At 40.1% G+C, this 21,983-nt stretch overlaps 1 protein-coding gene across 1 annotated transcript; it reads left to right on the top strand.

Annotated features, from left to right (window-relative positions):
- The first annotated feature begins 17,176 nt into the window (after positions 1-17,176).
- wu:fj16a03 (uncharacterized protein LOC335475 homolog) lies at positions 17,177-20,095 on the top strand. The gene is made up of 3 exons (XM_066679651.1): positions 17,177-17,331; positions 18,179-18,277; positions 18,756-20,095. Exons 1-3 carry the CDS (start codon positions 17,286-17,288, stop codon positions 18,839-18,841), a joined length of 231 nt encoding a protein of 76 aa, XP_066535748.1. The 5' UTR covers positions 17,177-17,285; the 3' UTR covers positions 18,842-20,095.
- Positions 20,096-21,983: the final 1,888 nt, after the last annotated feature.

The following is a 21,983-nucleotide window of genomic DNA, read 5'->3' as shown; positions in this document are numbered from 1 at the left end:
TAAAAGAGAAAATGCCCCAAGTGTCTGGAACCTTGATGTGAAGAGTCAAGCAGCGGAGAAAGGGGGAAGAAGGCTTTAGAATTTGGCACCCGTGGCTTTTAACCAGAGTTTAGAAGACCCGTCTTTAATACTGATTGGATAAGATTGGAGTCTCTCTTGCTCCTGATTGGCTGCTTCATGTACCTTGGTAGTGACATCACATACAATTTATGACCCATGACAAGACAAAGACTTGAAGACAATTCCTGAATGAATCTCCAAGATTTTGAAACATACTTTTGCAATATAAAAGATCAGATGATAACACAAAGTAATATCATTAAGGCATTATCTTCTACATAATTATTAAACAACTACACGCATAGTATTCATATAAACAAAATTGACTTTAAACACATGTAAATTAATCACACCTATTTTGAGTGTCCAAGTGGAATTAATTTCAAACAGTTCATCCTCAATCACCTTTCAATGTATCCTGCTCCCAGTATGACTCCAAGTCTTTTACCATTTGTTTTTACTCATTTGGCATGTTTAACAAAGCTGTGTGATAGCGCAGCCACCTCTGTGCTGAGAGGTGTGCAAACTTTTGATCTTGTAAAATGTTGTGCACTTTGTGTGGGACTTTGAGAGTGAGGGGAGCATATGCTACACTGAAAAAAAAATCCGTAAAATTTACGGTCACGTTTTTGGCAATCATAAATTTTACATTTAAGGACTGTTTTGTTTACAGTACATTTCTGTTAAAAAAAAACAGATATACACTGTAAAAAACATGGTATTTACATAAAAATAACAAATAAACATTGTTTTGCTATAAAATTAACATGTAAATTGTGTGACAAATTAGAGAAAGGAGACTGAGACATAGCCATATTTAGATATAGCCAAACTGCATCCTGTATTCAGCCCTTAAAAGGAGATATTGCTGAAAGGACTAAAGAAATGTTCGGTATCTGGGTGCCACACATGGAACACAGGCTTGGTGAACTTTCCTGACCAACACACATCTCAACATAATATGCACAAAAACACAAACACACACAGTGATCACCCCAATGCAACCCAAAATCAGTAAGTCTCAAAGACAGAAAAAACTCTGAAAATCACAGAAAATATGGAGAAGCAAAGCATGCTGGGAGCTCCCTAATGAGTCTCAGCTCCTCCCAGTCCTTGGACACTTGTACCGTCCCTAATGGTTTGTGTGTTTAACAGTGAAATAATGTATATTTTACAGTAAAGAGATGTAAAAAATTGTATTTTGGCTGATAAAATTATTTACGGTATTTCACTGTTACAGAAACTGTTTTCAGCCTTTTTAGAGTTTACAGTCATTTACTGTCATGGTTTTACAGTTTTCCACCGTAAAATTTACAGACATTTTTTACAGTGTACAATGTCCCTAAAAGCAACTAGAGCTTTCCCAGCTGCTGCCACTGCCCTAAGACACACTGGTAGGCCCAGAGCTACGGGGTCTCGTTTGCCAGAGAAGTACGTCACTGGGCGTAACTTATCCCCATGTTTTTGAGTGAGAACTGATGTCATGTACACTCCCTTGGCGTCCACCATCTGGACGAAGGGCTTAGTTGGGTTAGGTATGCCTAAGGCTGGCATGTGCTTGTTCCTTTATTTGGGATGATGTCTCTCAGGGGACCTTCTTTTTCAGCATAAGATGGAATGAATGTACGACAGTAAGAACACATTCCCAAAAAAGATAATAATTGTTTCTTTGTCATGGGTTTTGGTGTTTGGCAAATTGCCTGAATTCTGTCTGCTGACATACGTCTGTGACCTGCAGTGAGAATGTGGCCCAGAAAGGTAACCTCTGGCTTACAATGCTAAAACTTGGCCCTGCTGGCTTTGTGTCCATGCTTAGCCAGGTGTTGTAACAAGAGCATGGTGACCTGCTTACAGAGCTCCCGCGAGGGGGCACTCACGAGCAGGTCATCCACGTACTGGAGCAAGACAACTCCTTCTGGCAATGTTAGTGATGCCAGGCTATCTCTCGGGGTTGCATTGTATATAGCAGGAGACTCACAATACCCCTGACAAAGACATGTAAATGTATATGCTTTCCCTTCAAAAGAGAAGGCAAACCAAAACCTGCTATCTGGATGTACCAGTACACTGAAAAATGCATTTGCCAGATCTATGACCATGAAGTGTGTGTGGTTTGTGGGTATCTGGGACAAAATAGTGTGAGGGTTTGCTACTTCAGGTGCCAAAACTCCACTCATCCCGGCCGGGCTTCTTTATTAGAAAAAATGGTGTTCTGACTGAGTCTGGACATGGCACTATGACCCCTATCTTAAGAAGAGCTTGCTTCAGGTTTCAAAGGATACGGAGCTTGCCTAGATCTGTAAGTGGTGTGTTTGGTGTGATGGATACTGGTTCACAGTTTTTAATTAGTCCCACATCATATTTGCTAGAAGCCTACAGCTGAGGAAGTGAAGCAAGCTCCAGCTCCAGGATTTTCACAATAAAATTCATTAGTTCTTATTACTGAATGGCCCGCCCCACTGTCTACCAGAAATATCAAGGTTTTACCCTCTACAGTTAAAGTTATTTTAGGCATACTTAATGGGCATGTCCTAATTTGTTGCACTAATGAAAAATAGGGAGAAGAAGAGAGTACTTCCCTTTTTGCTGTGTCAGTGGGTTCAATCTCACTATCCAGCCCCTCCGCCTCCTGTCACTTCTTGTAGTGTGCTGTTTCTGGCCTTTCTTCCTCCTGAGCATATAGCTCCGGGCAGTCTCTGACAAAATGTCCCTGTTTGCCACAATTGTAGCACCAATTCACCCATATATCTCTCTGAAACACGTTTGGCTGGAAAGCTGGCCCGTTGCCCGCACACCCTCGTCCTCTGCCTCTGCTTCACTTTCGAGCCCTCCCTTGTCCGTTTCCTCTGCCTCCTCCATGTGAAGCACTGGTGGGGAGGGTCGCAACTTGTTGTACCATCATCAACATGGCTTGGTCCAAAGTGTCTGCCTGCTTTTTTTCTTTCCTTTTTGCCAGAGTATTGAAGTCCTTCGTGATGTTTAGCGTGGTCTTCTATAACACTGAGGGGCTGTCTAGAATACCCCACACAATGTTGCTTAATAGTGCTGGAAAGTTCTGGCTTCAGACCTAGTAGGAAACTTGTGCAGATGTGCTTACCACGGGATCACGTGTTCCGCATCAGCCGCTCTTGCTGCAGGTGCGTCCACTCCGCTGAAGTCTGTATGAATTCTCATCAGGCGGACCAGATAATCTTGAAATGTCTCTCCATCTTCCTGTCTGCATGCTGCTATTTTTCCCGTGTTTACATTCAAAGGAAAAGCATCTCCTAAATGGGTTTTCAAGTCTTTTATCATATTTCGATAAGGAGTGTTAGGATCCTGTGCACCGTTCTCTCCAGGGTCGTAGGTGTTATCTCGTTCTATGTCGGGTGACAAGACATAACAAAATCTTTAAATTCTTCTCCAAACTTTCGTCGTCCAACTTGTCGGGGGTCAGATAGGCCAGAGGCAGCTTCCATCATGTCCTTTTCAGTCCAATATCAATGTACTAACAGGGGTCCTTCTGGGCCAGCCACTTCTACCATGGGGAAAGAGCCACTTGGGTTCTGGAGCATGGCTATCACCTGTCCTTGGTTGGTTGGGCTTCCAGAGGGTGGGGGGAATTGGTCTCCCCCTTCAGTTCCACCTGAAGTTTGGGTTCAGCGGAGACAGGTGGAGAGTGAAAGCCGATTCCCTCCTGCTCTCTGTCCAACACTTCGATTTCCCGCTGCAGATTGACACAGGGGCCGGGTGCTGGATGTGGGACCACTGGGTTTTGGTGCTCTGGTGGGTTGTATGGTGGAGGTGGTTGCACTGCTACTTGCTCAGGTGCTGCTGTGGCTTGGTTGTTCTCTGGTGCGGTTCTTTTCAGCGGGGCGACATCGAGGTCAGGATTGGCTGTGATTGAGAGACACTGAGACAGAGGTTTAGTTTTGCCCCCTTCCCTTTTTTTCTGTTTCCCTACGCTCTGCTTCTTCTATCCAAAACCCCACTGCCAGTAACATATTTTCTTTATGTTTTGCACAGTGTTTAACCACCGCCCGTGGACATCCCATCCCACACTGAGGCTCCCAGTAGTCGGGAATACAAAATATTTTATCCACAGTGGGACATATGTTACACTATCAGTGCCATAATCCTGGCTCATCTGACTAAAAAGAGCCGCAGTGTGAATATTTGGGTTAAAATATAATTTTTTTGGTTAATTGGGATCCTATCTTGTTCTCTTACTTGATTTAGTGACTCTTTAGTGAAATTTATCCCAAAAAACAACATCTCACCTCACTTTTACCTACTTAACACTATTAGCACTCCTTCCCACGGTCTGGACCTATTACTCTAGAGAGACATCTATTAATAAAGGCCTCGCTATGAGCAGGCTACTCTTTTACTTTTGTTACTCTAGTGATACATCTACCATTTGAGGCCTCCCTATGACCAGGCTAGTCTTTTATTCCAGTGATACATTTACCACTAGAGGCCTCGCAATGACCAGGCTAGTCTTCACTTGTTATACTGTCATTTAACTAAACTTCATCCAGGATGGAGTCTTTAAAAGGAGGTGGAGGGGAATAGATTAAACTATAATTAATTGCAAATAATTAGACTGTCACTCACCACCAATGTTCGTAGATGAGGCTTGGATTGTTAGCGGAGGGACGATCAGTCACACGTATCCCCACAGTACTAATTGTTTCTTCCCTACCATTGGGTCCAGTCTCTGCCGGAGAGTGTCCTCGATTCGCATTCACTGCTCCTCTCTCCGCCACAATCCGTTGCTCATCCTGCCGACTACGCCAAATTGTGGTGGAAAAGTATGACAGAAATAAGAAAGCTGAGTCTCTGAGTCAGCTTCAAGTAAAAGAACAATTTATTAATGGAAAGAGAATGCTGCACGCAACACTGTTACCTCTCTGTCTGACCGTTTCTCAACTAGCATCTCTTATACCTGGAACTCCTTTTGAAGTTACCATCTGTTTGCTCTTTTACACTTCAATCACCTTTCAATGTATCCTGCTCCCAGTATGACTCCAAATCTTTTACCATTTGTTTTTACTCTCTTTTGTATTTCTAACACCTTTCCAGACGTGCTCTGTGCACCCCCCTCTATTCACTCTCTTCTCTTTAGACAAAAGGAGTGAAACACACACACAGATAAGTCTGCTGTTTCACACAGAGAATTAGGAATAAAACAAATTCAGTACACAAGCATGAGCATTGCTGATTAAAAATATCTCTATTGATTATGAATCATTTCAATAAACAAATTCCATCACAGTGCACATATGTAACTTCAAATTGTTTTATACCAATGGGAATTTAGGTTTGGAATGAATTTGTTTCAAAATGTTTGAGAAGATATTGTGTGAGTTTCAATCAAGATTGAGTCTGTGTCTCTCTGCAGTTGAGAAATCCCATGATCCCCCAAGAGCCGGTCGTAAACTTTCCTTGAAAGGACCTATAGTGTCAGTTTTATGACTCTCTGACACAGACTTTCAGGCACCAATTTGGGGCCAGTTCTTTCTGAAAAGCCTATATCAAATTGCAATCTTGATTGGTGTGTCTCTGAAACCAGCTAAAGTTTGGGTATTTAAAATAACCCAAAATAAGAGGAAAAAAATGCTATGCGTAGCATTCTCTCCAAATAAATTTATTTCATTTGATACCGTTTTCTTATTTCTGTCATAATTTTCCACCACAATGTTTTTGGACCATGGGAGGAAACCAAAGCAGACACAGGGAGAACACACAAGACCCCTCACAGACAGTAACCTGCAGAAGGACTTGAACTCATGTCCCTTGAGCTGTGTGACTGCGACACTGCCAGATATGCCACAGTGCCACTAATCAGTGAAGCAATGTAACACAAATGTTTTGAAAACCTGACCAGCATGCATTATGAAGACAACCAGCCACGTGCCCTAGAAAACACGGAATCCTGTGAGCTCTGTGTGTGTGTATAACAGGAAGATTAACATTGTTAAACCCTGGGGACTTGCCTTCCTTTTAGAACCCACCAGATGGGTTAAGAATTGTCCACACAGTTCACAGATACAAGAATGTATGTGTCTGTGTGCTGTGTTCAAAATGCTCTGGGAGAAGAGGCACACTACTGGGAGGTGGAAGTGGTGAGGAAGACTAACATTGGACCTTGAGTTGGTAAATGAGTCTGCAGATGGCAGAGGCATTCTGAATGTGAAATCATCCCGATACTGGGCAATGCGTACAGCAGTTAATATAACTCCCAGCCATGGAACTGTATTCAGCGGACACTGGGTGGATGATCCAATGGACATGACCTTAATCTAAATCTCATTTGTTCACTGCAAAGCCCATCCCTTTCTTCTCTCCATGTGTGGGAGAAATCTAATGTAAGGCACTGCGAATTATCTGTGGAACGATGCTTGTAGGTTATTATAGGTTTTTAATTTAAGAAAAACTTCACGATAGCTGCAATGAACGATGAGTTCAACACCAGAGATGGAGAGAGTAGCTTAAAGTTACAGTAACATTTTTGTTAGTTTTGTTGAGTAGTAACATAATGATTCTTTTCATGCCTTTTACACAGAAAAAGAAGTTTATTGATAAATGTATGGAAGTATTTTATTAACTAAAGATTTTGAAGCAAAGAGCAATCAGAATACATTACTAAGGACAATTTAAATATAATGAACCAATTCAATAGCATAAATTCAAACCAAAATAACTGCAGTTTTAAAATTTACATTTATTATTATTGCAGTATAATTTCATTGAGGATTTCAAGTCAAACAAGCCATTAAAATCTTCAAATTTTCAATTCAGATTTTACATCAGTGATTTAAATAGAAAGAAAACTTTCACTATGTTCAGTCATTAGGGGTGTCACAATACACATAGTAAAATACCATACGATATCTGTATCGCATACATTAAGATTTTATTCTTATAAAACATTGTGAGCCATCAACCCACGTTAATGAGTTGCAGCCATCTGCAGAGAAGGACATAGTTCTGAGGCGTGCTGTAGTTTCATGCATCTACTGGCACGGTGTGTAATGGGAGTGCTGTGTTACTATGACGATGCCAGAGCAGTATTTAGAGCTATTGAGGAAACTACGCCATGGTATTGTTTTGGTTAGCCCGTTGTACAATTATTCAATTCAATTCAGAGTAGCTTTATTTATATGACTGATCGAGTACAAAGTTGCCAATGCATAAACATTGTGTCTCTTTGAACTGTGAAAGACCCAGGATTGTATAACGACAATTAGCTGGATGGGAAATGGCTAGCAGAGAGAGCAAAACTGGGCTAGAAATATTGATGCCAGCCGTTTTGTAAAATGCAGAATAGTCCCGTATTTGGACACTAAAACATGTGTTCCGTTTTGAACCAATACGGGATGCATTTTATTACGTATTTTTTGAGGTCACACTTTTATGGCGATGGTTTGAGACAGAAACACACAGCTCTCTCTCAGCCGGAGCAAAGGAAAGATACTCCACTGTCCCTCTCATTGGTTGTCACCATTATTTTAGCCTATCAGCAACCAATGGAGTGACAGTCCCTCCTACAGGGGGTTGATTTGCTGCGGCGCTGAGAGCAGCAGGTCAGTGCTGAAAGACTGGGAACTTAAAGCTCTGCTTTTAGATAGAACTTATGTTAGCACCATGTCCCCATTTTTTATATATATATTTATTTTTATTTGAAAATTTCTGTTACAATTCATCCTTTCCAAATATGCAGTTGTGTGTGTATTTTCCTCTTTGACCTCTACATTAAAAATTAAGGGAAGGTAAACTCATGTTCTTTCTCCATGTTGATAATGTATTATATCGTGGAGCAAAAACAGCAATATGTATTGTAGCGTGAAATGTGTGTATCGTTGCACCCCTATCAGTCATGTTCATAACAGAAGGGTAAGGTGGAATAATTCAGCTGTTTACATGTGCCATTAGGATGAGTTGCAAATTTCAGAAAATAGCTGACACAGGGTGTTACATGCAGGTATAGCATGTATGTTTTTTTTTTTTTTTCTCTCTCTCTGCTACCATCCTTCACTATAGGTGCTGGGTGTACCAATCAGGAGGTGCCATAATCTGCACTACACCAATCCGGAGTGACTGCTGTGTATGAGGAGGTGGGTCTTGGAACATAAAAAGGCCAATTGGGAAGGAGCTCGGTGTGGAGGAGCACTATAGTTTGACCGAGACTTTGTATTACGGTTGTGATTAATAGGAACTGTGTTTTCATATGTTTTTTTTTCCCTTGTGATGTTTTCTCGGTGTGCTCCCCACCACTCTTTTCCTCTCTCTCTCTCTGTATGCTCCAGCCATGTGAAGAGTGGACAGGCAAGCTCTGGGGATATATATATATATATACATATATAATGTTTAGGTTCAATAGGTAAGGGGTGGGTGCCACCTGTGTATTTATGTTAGGTTTAATTTTGGGCCAGGTAGATTACTTGTTTTGTTATTTTCTTTTCTTTGGCACCATCCAATGTCCACCTTTGCTGTTAACGTTTTTAAACAACTGTGTTTAACAATATAAGCTGTTCACATATATCCAATGCTATTATCTTGTTTTGTCTTTTATTTCTATCTATATGTTTTTGTATCGTACTTATATCTTCCCGTAACTAATTAAACTGGTGTTTTCCTTATACTCATTTATTGCTGCTGTGTTTTTCCTTGCGCTCGCCATACACGGGTTACAATATAAGTGTTGCCTCCTCATTATCCCTAGTTATTTCACCTTGAGGAGCGTAACATATTTGGGGGCTCGTCCGGGATATTCAGTTATCCAGGATTGTTTTGTGACTTTGTATATGGTATATGGTCATTGTTGTCTTTGTTTAGTAGGTTTGCCAGAGTGTTGTGTCCCACTGTGGGGTACTGTGTTGTAGTTTAGGAGTGTAGGTAGGATGGCTACTTCTAGATTTAACTTGGGCGATTTTGTAGCCAGGCCGAGTTTGGATGTGTTGCGGTTGTGCAAAAAGGATGACTTGATTAAAGTTGCTGCCCACTTCAATCTGTCTATATCGAGGGCTGTGTTAAAATCTGATATCCGTATATGGGTTGTAGATCATTTAGTGGAGCTAGGTGTGTTGGATTCAGTCCCAGACACAGACACCACTGCTGAGCCAGCCTTGCTTCCTGAGGAGGATATGGCAACTGTCCAGGACACTGAGGAGACTGGGCATCATGAGGAGGAGGTAGAGGGACAGGAGCCGGGTGTTTTTGGGGAATTACACACGCCGGCTAGTACAACAGTTGCTGAGTCTGAGGTAAGAGCTACTCTGCCTTGCTATGAGCCGTTCTCTCCCACCTCTTCTCACACTTCCCTGAGCACAGTGGACAGTCGTTTAGCACATCTCCAATTAGAAGCAAAAGAGAAGGCTGAAGCTCGCAGGTCTGAGTATGATTTTAAACTGGCTGTACATAAAATGGAGTTAGAGTGTGAGAGGGAAATTAAGTTGCGTGAACTAGAACTGAGAACAAAGGAGTTTGTCTCAGTTCAGAGATCCCAACAACCAGATACTCTTCAACACACTGCTCCGTTATCGGACACACTGCCGCAGGCTGGGACGCAGACTATGTGTGCTGGGTTCGAGCCTCACACCCCTCCATTTGATCTAGCCAAGAACATTTATTCAGTGCCTTCGTTTAGAGAGACTGAAGTGGACACTGATTTTACTATTTTTGAGAGGCTTGCTACCACTTTACATTGGCCAAAAGATGTCTGGGCTTTATTATTGCAATGTAAGTTACAGGGGAAAGCTCAGGAAGTTTGTTCCACTCTATCTCTTATTGACAGTTCACAGTATGATGTTGTAAAAGCAGCTGTATTGCGTGCATATGAACGTGTCCCTGAGGCTTACCGGCAAAACTTTAGAAATTATAAGAAAATCTCCACCCAGACACATGTGGAATTTGAGCGGGAAAAGGGAACAATGTTTGATAAGTGGTGTGCTGCGAGTAAAGTCCATGATTTTGAATCATTAAGAGAGCTGATCCTTTTGGAAGAATTTAAAAATTGTGTGCCAGGTCGTGTTGTGATATACCTCAATGAACATACTGTTACCACTGCATCACAAGCTGCAGTTCTAGCAGATTAGTATGTGTTGACCCATAAGCAGTCTTTTAAAACTGTTAGAGGAGTTCAGATGCCGGAAAGTCAATCAAAAGTCTTCTCAGTGTCGCTCATCTCTGCACAGTGATGTCAAGGAATGCTATTATTGCCACAAACCAGGACATGTTGCTGTTAATTGTTTGGCTTTGAGAAAGAAACAGGAAAGACAAAATAAGCAGGGTAATAATTCTAATCAGTCAAAAACTGTTGCACTGGCTAGGTCTTTGTCTTCAGGACAGCTAAACAAAGGACCCCTTGACAAATCTGCGATAGATCCATGTTACCAGGCTTTTATTTTAAAAGGCAGGGTTAGCTTGCAGGGAGACACTGTCTTTAAGACTATTCGAGTCCTAAGAGATACTGGTGCTGCACAATCTTTTATCTTGGCTGATGTCCTGCCATTTTCTGCCCAAACCTTTTGTGGTTCATTTGTAGTCTGTCAAGGTCTGGAAATGGGGTATGTCAGGGAACCACTGCATTGGGTTCAGTTGTGTACTGATCTGTGCTCCGGAACTTTTAAAGTTGCTGTCTGTTCTGCCTTACCTGTGAAAGGCATTGATTTTATATTGGGTAATGACTTGGCAGGGGGAAAGGTTTTGCCAGTTTTAGAGGTTCTGTATACTCCACGTTACCCATAGCTCTTCTGTACTTGATTAGTCTGATATTTATCCTGCTTGTGTGCTTACTCATGCTCAGTCCCAATATATATAAACAACAAGTTTTATCTTTAGCTCATGATAATCCGTGGGCTGGTAATCTGGGGGTTACAAAAACTTTGATCGTATTCTTAAACATTTATTTTGGCCAGGAATGAAAACTGACATAGCGAGATATTGCAGGTCATGTCATGTATGCCAGATCACAGGAATGAACCTAATCAAACTGTTCCTCCAGCCCCTTTGTGTCCAATACCAGTAATGGGTGAGCCATTCAATAGGATTCTGGTTGACTGTGTGGGACCTTTACCAAAGACCAGGTTGGGTAATCAGTTTTTGCTTACCATTATGTGTACTGCTACACATTTTCCTGAAGCTGTGCCTTTGAGAAGAATCACAGCACCAGCTGTGGTTAATGCATTGGTTAAATTCTTTTCTATTTTTGGACCTAAAGTAATTCAAACCGATCAGGGGACCAATTTCCTATCTAAAATCTTTGCACAAGTCATGCTGACTTTAAAAATTAAACATTTGGTTTCTAGCCCTTATCACCCAGAGTCTCAGGGTGACCTCGAAAGATTTCATCAGTCTTTGAAATCTATGTTACGTCGCTTTTGTTTAGATACTGGTAGAACATGGGATGAGGGGGTTCCTCTTGTCCTGTTTGCTGCTAGCGAGCTCTGTCTTTTAGTCCAGCGGAACTAGTTTTGGGCCATAGTGTACGTGGTCCTTTAAAACTACTTAAAGAGTCCTTTTTAACTGAGACCAATGAGAAAGGCAACACAACAGTTCTAAAATATGTTAGCAAGTTCAAAGAAAGGTTACATAAGGTGTGGGAATTGTTTGGTTTTGGGGCCTATAGTGGATACTCTATATAGTGGATACTCTGTGCTAGACTGTCTAACTCTCAAGCTTTATTAGAGTTACCTTCTAGGTTAGCTCATTTATCTGCAGAATAGTGTGAAAATTTGCTTAAGTTAATCCATTATTTTCCTTCCATTTTCCATGATGTTCCTTCACAAACACCAATATTACAACATGATATTAAAGTTACATCAAGTAGTCCCATTAAACAACACCCTTACCAGGTTAATGCTACTAAAAGAGCCATCATGAAAGAAGAAGTGAATTATCTCTTAGAACATGGATTAGCCAAGCCCAGTGTTAGTCCTTGGAGTTCACCCTGTCTGCTGGTGCCAAAACCCGGTTTTGTATGGATTATAGGAAGATAAACAATGTTACTTTGTCTGATTCTTATCCTCTGCCTCGCATGGATGATTGCATTGACAATGTGGGTGCATCGTGTTATGTCAGTAAGTTGGATTTATTAAAGGGGTATTGGCAAGTTCCACTGACTCCTGAGGCTTCAGACATTTCAGCTTTTGTAACACCAGATAATTTTTTACAGTATACTGTTTTACAGTTCGGCTTGAAAAATGCTCCTGCTATGTTTCAGCGACTCATTGACGCTGTAGTTGGTAATGTTCCCAATTGCTCTGCATATTTAGATGACCTTGTTGTGTTTTCATCTGATTGGAACAGTCATGTACAGACATTACACACTCTGTTTAGATAAATGTGAATTTGCAAAAGCTACAATTACGTACAAGTTAGTGGAGGACAAGTCCGTCCCGTAGAGGCCAAGGTAGCTGTTTATATATACATTATATATAATGTTTAGGTTCAATAGGTAAGGGTTGGGTGCCACCTGTGTATTTATGTTAGGTTTAGTTTTGGGCCAGGTAGATTACTTGTTTTGTTATTTTCTTTTCTTTGGCACCATCCAATGTCCACCTTTGCTGTTAACGTTTTTCAACAACTGTGTTTAACAATATAAGCTGTTCACATATATCTAATGCTATTATCTTGTTTTGTCTTTTATTTCTATCTATATGTTTTTGTATCGTACTTCTATCTTCCCGTAACTAAGTAAACTGGTGTTTTCTTTATGCTCATTTATTGCTGCTCGCCATACACGAGTTACAATATAAGTGTTGCCTCCTCATTATCCCTAGTTATTTCACCTTGAGGAGCGTAACACAGGGTATTCATTCATTTAGTTTATCTTTTGGTAGTTAATGCTCCTCTATAGATAAAGGCGGCAGATCTGGGGGGTCCATGGACACAGGGAATTATAGTAAACTGAGACGCTGATGTCGTCCGCCGCTTTATGCAATCACTCAAGTTTGTTGACAGTGGAGCGGAGGGATGCCAGTGTTTCAGGACGCTCCCACGTCTGTGTGTCCTTCTGGTTCTCTCCTTTTAGTTAAAGCTTTCATAGTCAGATCTACCGGAGTCATTAGCCACACTCTTTAAATGTTCCCATTTCTGCTTTACAAACACCAAACAGTTCCATGCCTTTACATTTTTCAGAGTAAACAACCGCCCACCTGTCCATCTGGACACTGATGGATGACTGTCGAGATCCTCCTCCATGCTTCAGACCAGCTGCCCACACAAGTGCCTTGAAGCTGCCCCTACACTGAAGTTCTCATGGACTCCTAACTATTATTACCAGTAGATTGACCAGAGGAGGACAGGTCACCCCTTGTGAGCCTTGTTTCCTCCCAAGGTTTCTTCCTCAGCTGAGGGAGTTTTTCCTTGCCACTGTCACCCCTGGCTGGCTCACCTAGTGATGTTTACATTTAATGTCAAATATTTGTCTACTGGAATTCTGTGAAGCTGCTTTGTGACAACATCAGTTGTAAAAAGCGCTATACAAATAAATTTGATGATTGATGATTGATACAGACAGAAACATAAGTGTGTGCCATCTGACATCTTCTAGTGTGGCCAGTTTATATGAGGAGGAAGTGGAAAGGAAATTCCTGCAAACCTTAAGAACAATATCTAGTCTGGTTCAAGAACATGGAGGACCCCTCGGTCAGGTTATTTGTAACAACACTGAAAATGCCACTACTGCTTAAAGCAGAGTGAGACAACACTAGTGGTCCAGACTGACTTGAAAAATAATGTTGTTTACAATTCTTTAACCTAATGTCAACGTCCCTAATAAATGTTCTGGTATGGAAATACAAAGTTTTGACACAGATAATTTGCTGTTGAGTTCCTATCATCCACTGGAACAAAAGTTGAAGGTAATTAGAACCCTACACAAACAGGCTGTCCAAAGACAACAAGGGCAAACATATCCAAGCCTTTGTCAAAACAATAACAAGATTTGGCAACAATATCAGACTGACAGGCAGAGGAGGAGAACACATCAACATTGTTATCTCCCTATGTGTCTGGAGGCTCTGAGAATCTCAGCAAGAGTTTCAACAAATATCACATTTCTTTGTGTTTCCACAAACCCAGTGACACCACAAGACAAACTCATACACCCAAAAGACCCTGTACTTAACCACAATGGCCAAATGGAAAAAATACAGCCACTATAATGGAAACTATAATGGAAACTTACAATGGATGGATAAATCTAAAAACTCCAAAAATAAGCTTGTAAAATAATATGAAAAAATAATTATTTACTGTTAAAAACAATACTTTTTTACACTGCATAACTACATAACCCAACATGGAAGCTTATTTTAACATTTTAAACATTTTGCACCCATTATCCACTAATTAACAAAGTTCCCTGGGTCTGATATGCTTTGTTCAAATGACAACAGAGATCAAATGTCACGCCCTCGTCCTGTCATGTCTGTTTTCCTGCCATGTGCTCTCTCAGCACATGGCTCTGTATGTTGTTGCCCATGTCTCCGCCCATGTCCCGCCTTTCTTCCTCCCCCTCGTTTTCTGTCTCAGGTGTTAAGTATTTAAGTCCCCTTGTATCACTTCCTCTTGTCGGTCATTCGTTCTTGTTATCGTACTCGTTATCGCTCTCGTTCCAATTCAGTCTTGTTGCTTCTTTTGTCATGTTGCTCAGTCCAGTCTGTCTGTCCCTCGCTTCAGTTTGTTCTCTGTCTGTTTCCTTCCTTGTGTCTCTTGTTGTCAATACCGTTCAGTCTGTTTAGCTTTCCGTGTTCAGGTTTAGGTCTCTGTTTAAGCTCTGTGTCCAGGTTTGTCTATTTAGTTATATGTCTAGGTTGAATATGTTTCTCTGTCTGTTTAGCACTCAGTGTTTAGATTTTGTCTGTTTAGTACTCCGTGTTTAGGTTTCGTCTATTTTACTTTATGTCCTAGTTAGTTCGCTTAGCTCCTTTGTCTATGTCTCGGTTATCTCTCTGTTTTGTTATTCTTTCCTAAATAAAGTTCACTGTGTTTTAGCAAGTGCGTCCTCCTCCGTCAGTCTGCCCCGAGAATCGTGACATCAAACAACACACCAACATTCTAATCCCATCTAAACAAGCCTTTTCAGAATGACCAGTTTTAGCACTTGTTTTTTAAATGGGAATGAGCCAGAGCTCAGTCCAGCAGTTTAGATTTAGCCATTTATTTTTCATCCATTCTTCTTTTTACATTATTAATCAGCATTCTTATTTGTCCATATTTGCTGTGGTTATTTTGCACTGTTTACCCTCATCTTTCTGTTCTCACCTAAACGCGGTTCCAGTGCCATGACTGGAGAGACTCAGAGGAAGAGGCAAGGACATTCTTAGGTTATTTTTCCTCATGTGTTTTGCCTTAACCCATAAAAAAATGACTGGGTTGTTTTATTTCACAGTATGTGAGTTGGTGGGGTCCAGATCACCAAATGAATGTGCACAAGCACTGTAAAAGTGATTTTTCACCCTTTTTTCCCTTCATAATATATCCCCTTTAAGGGGAAGGACAATCATTTGATTTACATTTATGGCATTTGGCCAATGCTCTTATCCAGGCTGACATTTTCAATCAAGTTACATAGGTAGGGCGATGTTACAATGACTACATTGTATAGTGTTGTGTTCCAGCCTGAAGAGCCCCATCTCATGTAGAAGGCAACCTTAACCAACTATTACAACAGGCACAATGAGCAAAAGTTGGCAGACAAATGTGTGTTTTTCTGCAATCAAGGATATTAACAGGGAGTTTGTCCCCACTGGAACATCAATGTGAGGGTTTGACTGCATTCAGCCACATGAATATTAGTGCGGTCTGCCACTGGCTTTGCACGATTTGTTCTAAACTTCCTGGTTCTGCACAACTTGAAAACAGTTCCACCCCTCCACAGCACAAGGATGGGAGGCTTCATTCCACTTTTCACTGTAAAAAAATAAATTTGTGCGTTAAACAGTGAAATAATGTATTTTTTACAGTAAAGAGATGTAAAAAATAGTATTTTGGCTGATAAATGTATGTATGGTATGTCACTGTTACAGAAACTGTTTTCAACCTTTTTAGAGTTTACAATCATTTACTGTCAAGGTTTTACAGTTTTCCACCGTAACATTCTTGGGCATTTTTTACATTTATTTCACCATTAAGAACTCACTTTCCCTCCTACACAGTTCAGGACCACGAGCAAGCAATTTTACACTATTAAACCAAAACTTTATTCAAGGAGAAGTAAAGAGATATATCCACGATCATACAACCAGCTCTCTTATCAGATATCCCTGAGTTATGTCCGTTAGAAAGTTCAGAAACCCTAAACCTTTGCCCTGACAAACATTATTTCACATGGTGCCGAAAATAAAGAAACATCTAATAGGATCAGAATATACCTATTATATAAGTCAGATTCAAAGGGTACATGTGACATAAGAATGATCTATGACTGTCTATAATTTTAGGTACACTGACTATGTAAATGTATGCATATTTCTGTCCTTCTCCTTATGTCCTCTGCATTGTTGAATAGAATGTGCTTAAATTCACCTCTTCTAATGCAAAGTGACAGCTAGAGTAGTAGAAGACCGTCCAGCACTGGATTGTAGAGCAGGGGAGCTGGGTTCTCTGCAGTGACTGAGCACCAGCCAGTAGCTTTAAGAGGAGAAGTGGTGTTAGTGATCCAGAACTAATCATCCAAATAATCATCTGACCTCAGTAATGCTTGTGACTGTATGGCATCAAATTTTCAAAGCAAAGTTCCAACTTGTAACGTAAACACTTCACAAGAGAAGCTGTTAGTTCAGCAAAAGGGGACAACCTTGATGTTGATGCCCTTGAATTGGAGAATGGATGAGCCAAACATATGTGGACATTTAATGCATAATTTCCCAGCAGGATGCAAAAAGAAGAAGAAGAAAAAATGTTTGAATTAATTTGCTCTTCTGCTGTTCTATAAGCAATGACTCAGCAATATTTAAATCAGCTTGACGTCATGCAAACAGTCCCCCAGGCTCCTTTTTTTTCCAAAAGAAAACTTGTTTCAACAGTGTTCCCTCCAGCTGAGAACATGACCTATGAAACTGTGCTGCCATGAGCTCTGGAGATAAAGATGTTTACTCTGTGCCTGTGTGTGTGTCTGTGTTTGGGAACATGTCCCTCAGACTTGCCAAAACTGTATAAAAGTGACAGTGCTTTCTGTTTTCTAAAGCATTTCACAACTGTAACTGAAGCCTGAGGAAGACAAACTCAACGCTACAATGAAAGCCTGGTTTCTGCTGCTGATGCTGCTGCCCATGTGCTTAGGTATGTACAGACATTCCGCAGCTCCTCCACATTCGTCATTCTACAATGTCAGGAACAGACACTTTTAAGCAAATTTTGCCAAATATACAAATAATAACATCTTTTAAAACAAAAAACAAACAGTGTATATGGCACAAATGCAACTTAAAAATATGTATATCTAATTCTGGGTTGGTACACTGTCAGGAAAAAAAAACTACACGTACATTTGTAACTATATTAAATGTACCTTTAAATATGTATGAGAGTGGTTTAAAGTTACTTTTTTTTTCTCCAGAAGGAGAGGTGAATACTTGTAAACTTTCATTATAGAACCATAAAAAAATAAAATAAAAAAAATATATGTCCTGGAAATTAAATGGAGCATAGGAAATCAACATAACTTTAAAACCTATAATTAATGTAAAATAGGTCAAATAGATAAAATAGTATAGAATATGCACCCTTGAGGGTACCACCACCGTGACAATTAAAAGGTATTGTGAATGTTTTGCTGAGAGTGTAGTATGTCTTCTTGTTCCACCATCCTGCTAAAAATGTGCTAGAGCACTGGAGCCTGTTAGCTAAAATAACCGAACAGTTAGTACAGATCGGTTCTCCTGCAAGCGTGTTGAGTTGTTTAAAGTGATATGTGTTATGGCAATTCAGAAAAATGTCTGGTTTCACATGTCTCAGAAGAAGCATATAGAAACCTCCCAATTTAGACCTGTTATTTATTATTGTACACCAAGTATCACAAATTTAGACAAGGACTCATTTGAACTTAAACAGTTGTAGATGATTAATTTGACATGTTTTAAGAGGCTCCAAGACAGGAATCATTATAATACAAGTCTCTCTCTTGCAGGGGACTATAAAATCCAGTGCTATGGGGAAGATTTCCTAATGGTGAGAAACCTGACTCTTAAGTGCTCCAGCAAAGTGCAACAGGCATGTTACACCAGAGGTAAATAACACTACACCACATTTATCAGTTAACACAGAATGTTGGACCTATATTCACTGGGGCATTATGGCCCTCCCTGTCTCTTTATCATAAGTAATGTTTGCCAGTGTGGGTGGCATCGACATTTATTGTTTTCTTCTAAGTGTGATCAGCTCTCAGTGGTTTTGTGTTAGCAGCAGTCTGCATAGGAGCGGCAGTTGTTTTCACATGTCTCAGAGGAAACGTGCTTGCCCTCACTCTCCCAGGTTGTTGTCATTGTAAAACTGGCCACAACTAAATACAAACAATCACAAGTTTTCAGTTCTCAACAGGACAGACAAGTGTGGATAAATGAATAAAGCAGTAAAATGTATTAAATTGTGTTTTCTATATGTTACACTTTTATATGCTGTGATGTGACTGAGTACATTCACTATTCAGCCATGCTTTTCCAAAGTACTCAGTTCTGTATATTTATGAATATATGTGTTTTTTTCAGATTCTGGAGAGAAGGGGTGTGCAAGACTGGATTTCTGTAAGAAACCCGGTTGGGATTGCTGCCAGACCGACCTATGCAATGCCTAATTTCAACACCAGAGTAAAGCAAAAGACTAAGTAGAGATGAGAATCAAGAAAGAAAGAAATAAGAAGACATTAACATTCTGCTGTTTCTTTTTTTTTTAACTGTGAAACCATGATGCCTAATAAATCATTCAGTTAATTCATAAACACACGTTTCTGATAGATCTCTGATGTATTAACAGCATGGACTGCTAAGGTGGTGTTAAAATCCAGTTCAACATGTGATTTGTATATGCATGAGAGATTATGGAAGCAGTGGGGCTGGGGTAAAGAAGAGTACTGTGCAATGTTAAAAATTGTAAAATGTTGAAAATTTAATATGCAAAACCACTGGAATTTTTTTCCTCTCAGTAAAGGTTTTTTCCTCTCAGTACTCAGTAGTGTTTAAATGTATCCATGTCTAAAAAAATGTGCTGTGATCTTCACAGTAACCACTGGTACTGGGATTTATACAAAGCAGTAATTTCAAATGTGTTATTGAAGTGTTGAGTAATACTTAAATCTATTTCAAATATAAATCAATACCTGAAATGTGGCAACGAAAAGAGCCATTGGTTCTTTTCATGACTTTCCTTGTGAAATGAAATCAGGGACCTATCGTGCTCTTCATCATTATCCCTGGAATCCAACATCAGAAAAAGAGATTGCTGGCTCTCTCCTCATTGTCTCAGTGCCTTGTGCGTAGAAGCACATGGCTCTTTGTTTTGTTTTGTTCCTGTCTCCCTCTCTGCCTTAGCTCCACCCTCATGGTGCCTCCTTTGTAGCCCTGCCCTCTTGTTATCTGTCACAGGTGTTCCTAGTTAGTAGCATGTATTTAAGTTCCTTTGTTTCTTGGGTGGACATTTCCCTTCCCTGTGTGTTCCTTTTGTTTGTGTTGGTTTCTCTTTCTAGTCTGTTAGTACTTCCCTCTCTCTAATGTTAGTATTTCCCTATCTTTCTAATCGGTTAGTAAATTCCTCTCTGTTTAGTATAAGTATCTCTGTCTCAGCTATCCTGCATAACTATCATCTATCTGTATCTAAGTTTCTCTATCTCTAGTCTAGGTTTCTTTGTATTTGTCTCTCGTATAAGACCTCTCTGTACCTGTCTAGATCTCTCTATGTAAATATCCATATCTAGGTCTTTGTTTTAGTATCTCTGTTAAAGATTTTGTTGTGTCTCTGTTCTTTGTCTGTATTCTGAATAAAGCTGCTGTGTTATAGTGTTTGCATCCGCCTCCCTCAGTCAGCCCGGACCTGACACTCAAGGAATAGGTGAAAAGATTCCTTCTGGGCTTCCACTGTTATCCATACTTAAAAAAAAAAACCATTAAACATAAATCTAATCTTCAGTTTCCAGGCATAATGGTTGATTAAACAAAAGCCGACTTGCAATTCTAAGAATGCCAGATTGGCACGCCCTCGTCTCGTCATGTCTGTTTTCCCTGGCCATGTGCTCTTTTAGCACATGGCTATGTTTGTTATTGTTCTAGTCCCGCCTTTGTCCCGCCTCCTTGTCTGAGTCATTTGTTACCCTGCCCCCTCGTTATCTGTCCAGCTGCATCTTGTCTTGTCTGTGTATTTAAGTTCCCTTGTGTCTCTCCTGTTTGTCGAACATTTCACCTTTGTTTTGTACTCTCTGGTCTGTCTGTCTCACTTATTTCTTATACCCTCCAAGTCAGTCTTTGTATCTCTTTTGTCTCTTTGTCTGTTGGTGAGTTTACTCGGTTTATGTCTATGTTCAAGTTTAGTCTGTTTAGTTCTAGCTGTTCAAGTGTCTATTTAGTTCTGTCTAAGATTAGTCTGTTTCTCTCTTTGTGTGTTTAGCTCTCTCTTTCTAAGTTTCTATGTCCAGTTTCCTTTCTCTGTCCAAGTCATTGTTTCCAAGTTTCTCTGTCTCAGTCTTTCTTTGTTTAAGTTTTCTTGCTTGTTATCTTAGTCTGTCTTTGTATGGTTGTCTTGTAAATAAAAAGTTACTGTGCCTCCGTCAGTCTGCCCCGTGAGCCTGACACAGATCTTCTATAAAAAAAATAAATAAATAAAATTTAAAAAAGACAGGAGACAGGATCTAGAAACAATTAGGCTGCAGTATAAAAATGTACACCCTTAGGTTTCTCCACTTTGTTCAAGACTAAGTTTTGCGTTTTGCGAATGTGCAAGATTTATACGTGTGCGAATATGTTATGCACCATATGTACCGCTACAATTGGAGCAAAACTGTGAGCGTGTGATATATTTGTACTTGTGTGTGTAGAACTGGATTTGTGCAGCTGCATTGAAGAGTTTGTGAAGGTGTAACTGTTAAGCTGTACCTCTGGGAGAGGAAAAAAATCTACAGGTTTGCAACTCAAATTTCAAATTTACTGATACACATGTGTGACTATTGTCTACAACTACCAAGCTCACTGTCACAAGTGCTCAGGGGTTTTGCACCAAATATACCTCCATACTTAAGACTCATAAAAGGCTGGTCCACAGTTTACTGGAATCTATTACAAAAGTAGAATTAAGCAACTAGAATCCCTGGTGAAAATATTTACTGCAATTTCATGCAACAACTGACCAAAAACAGTTAGTTCTAATTAAAATGTTATTCTTAAAATAAAATTACTCATTTGTAATTAATTTTGCTTTATGATTTGTGGGACAATAATATAAAATGATACAAATAGTGAATAACATTTGAAAAAATAAATATCAAAACACAAGTAACATTTGTTGTTTTTTTGACACTCTTCATCATGTAGTGCCAACATTTGCAGTGGCATGGCACTATGACAGGTAACAGGGAACCTGTGGCATTTTTGCAAATTCTTCTGCATCGTATGGTAGTGGCTCATTGTCCATCTCTTCTTGTAGTGGTGCCAAAAACAAAACATTCTTGCCACTGTTTGAGACAGACCGGAGCTGCCGACCAGAGTAGCCCTCTGTGTCCATGGGCATTACAGACATTTTCCTTTGGCCACTTCCTCCTGGATTATACAAGATATCGATAACAAGGACATACCATGGACAATAATTAGGCAACTGGAATCATGAGAAATTTGATACATCTTTCTTATAATCTGTCGATAACTTTTGCTTTGGAGAACATCCACCTTCCTTGAAGTGGGCAAAGTTTGAGGAACTCCTCCTCTAGCAGTGTAACAACCTACCAATATATGCAA

This window comes from Hoplias malabaricus, chromosome 8, assembly GCF_029633855.1.
Source record: "Hoplias malabaricus isolate fHopMal1 chromosome 8, fHopMal1.hap1, whole genome shotgun sequence".
Lineage (NCBI taxonomy): Eukaryota > Metazoa > Chordata > Actinopteri > Characiformes > Erythrinidae > Hoplias > Hoplias malabaricus.
The sequence above is the reverse complement of the archived record's forward strand: the minus strand, read 5'-3'. Positions and strand labels throughout refer to the sequence as shown.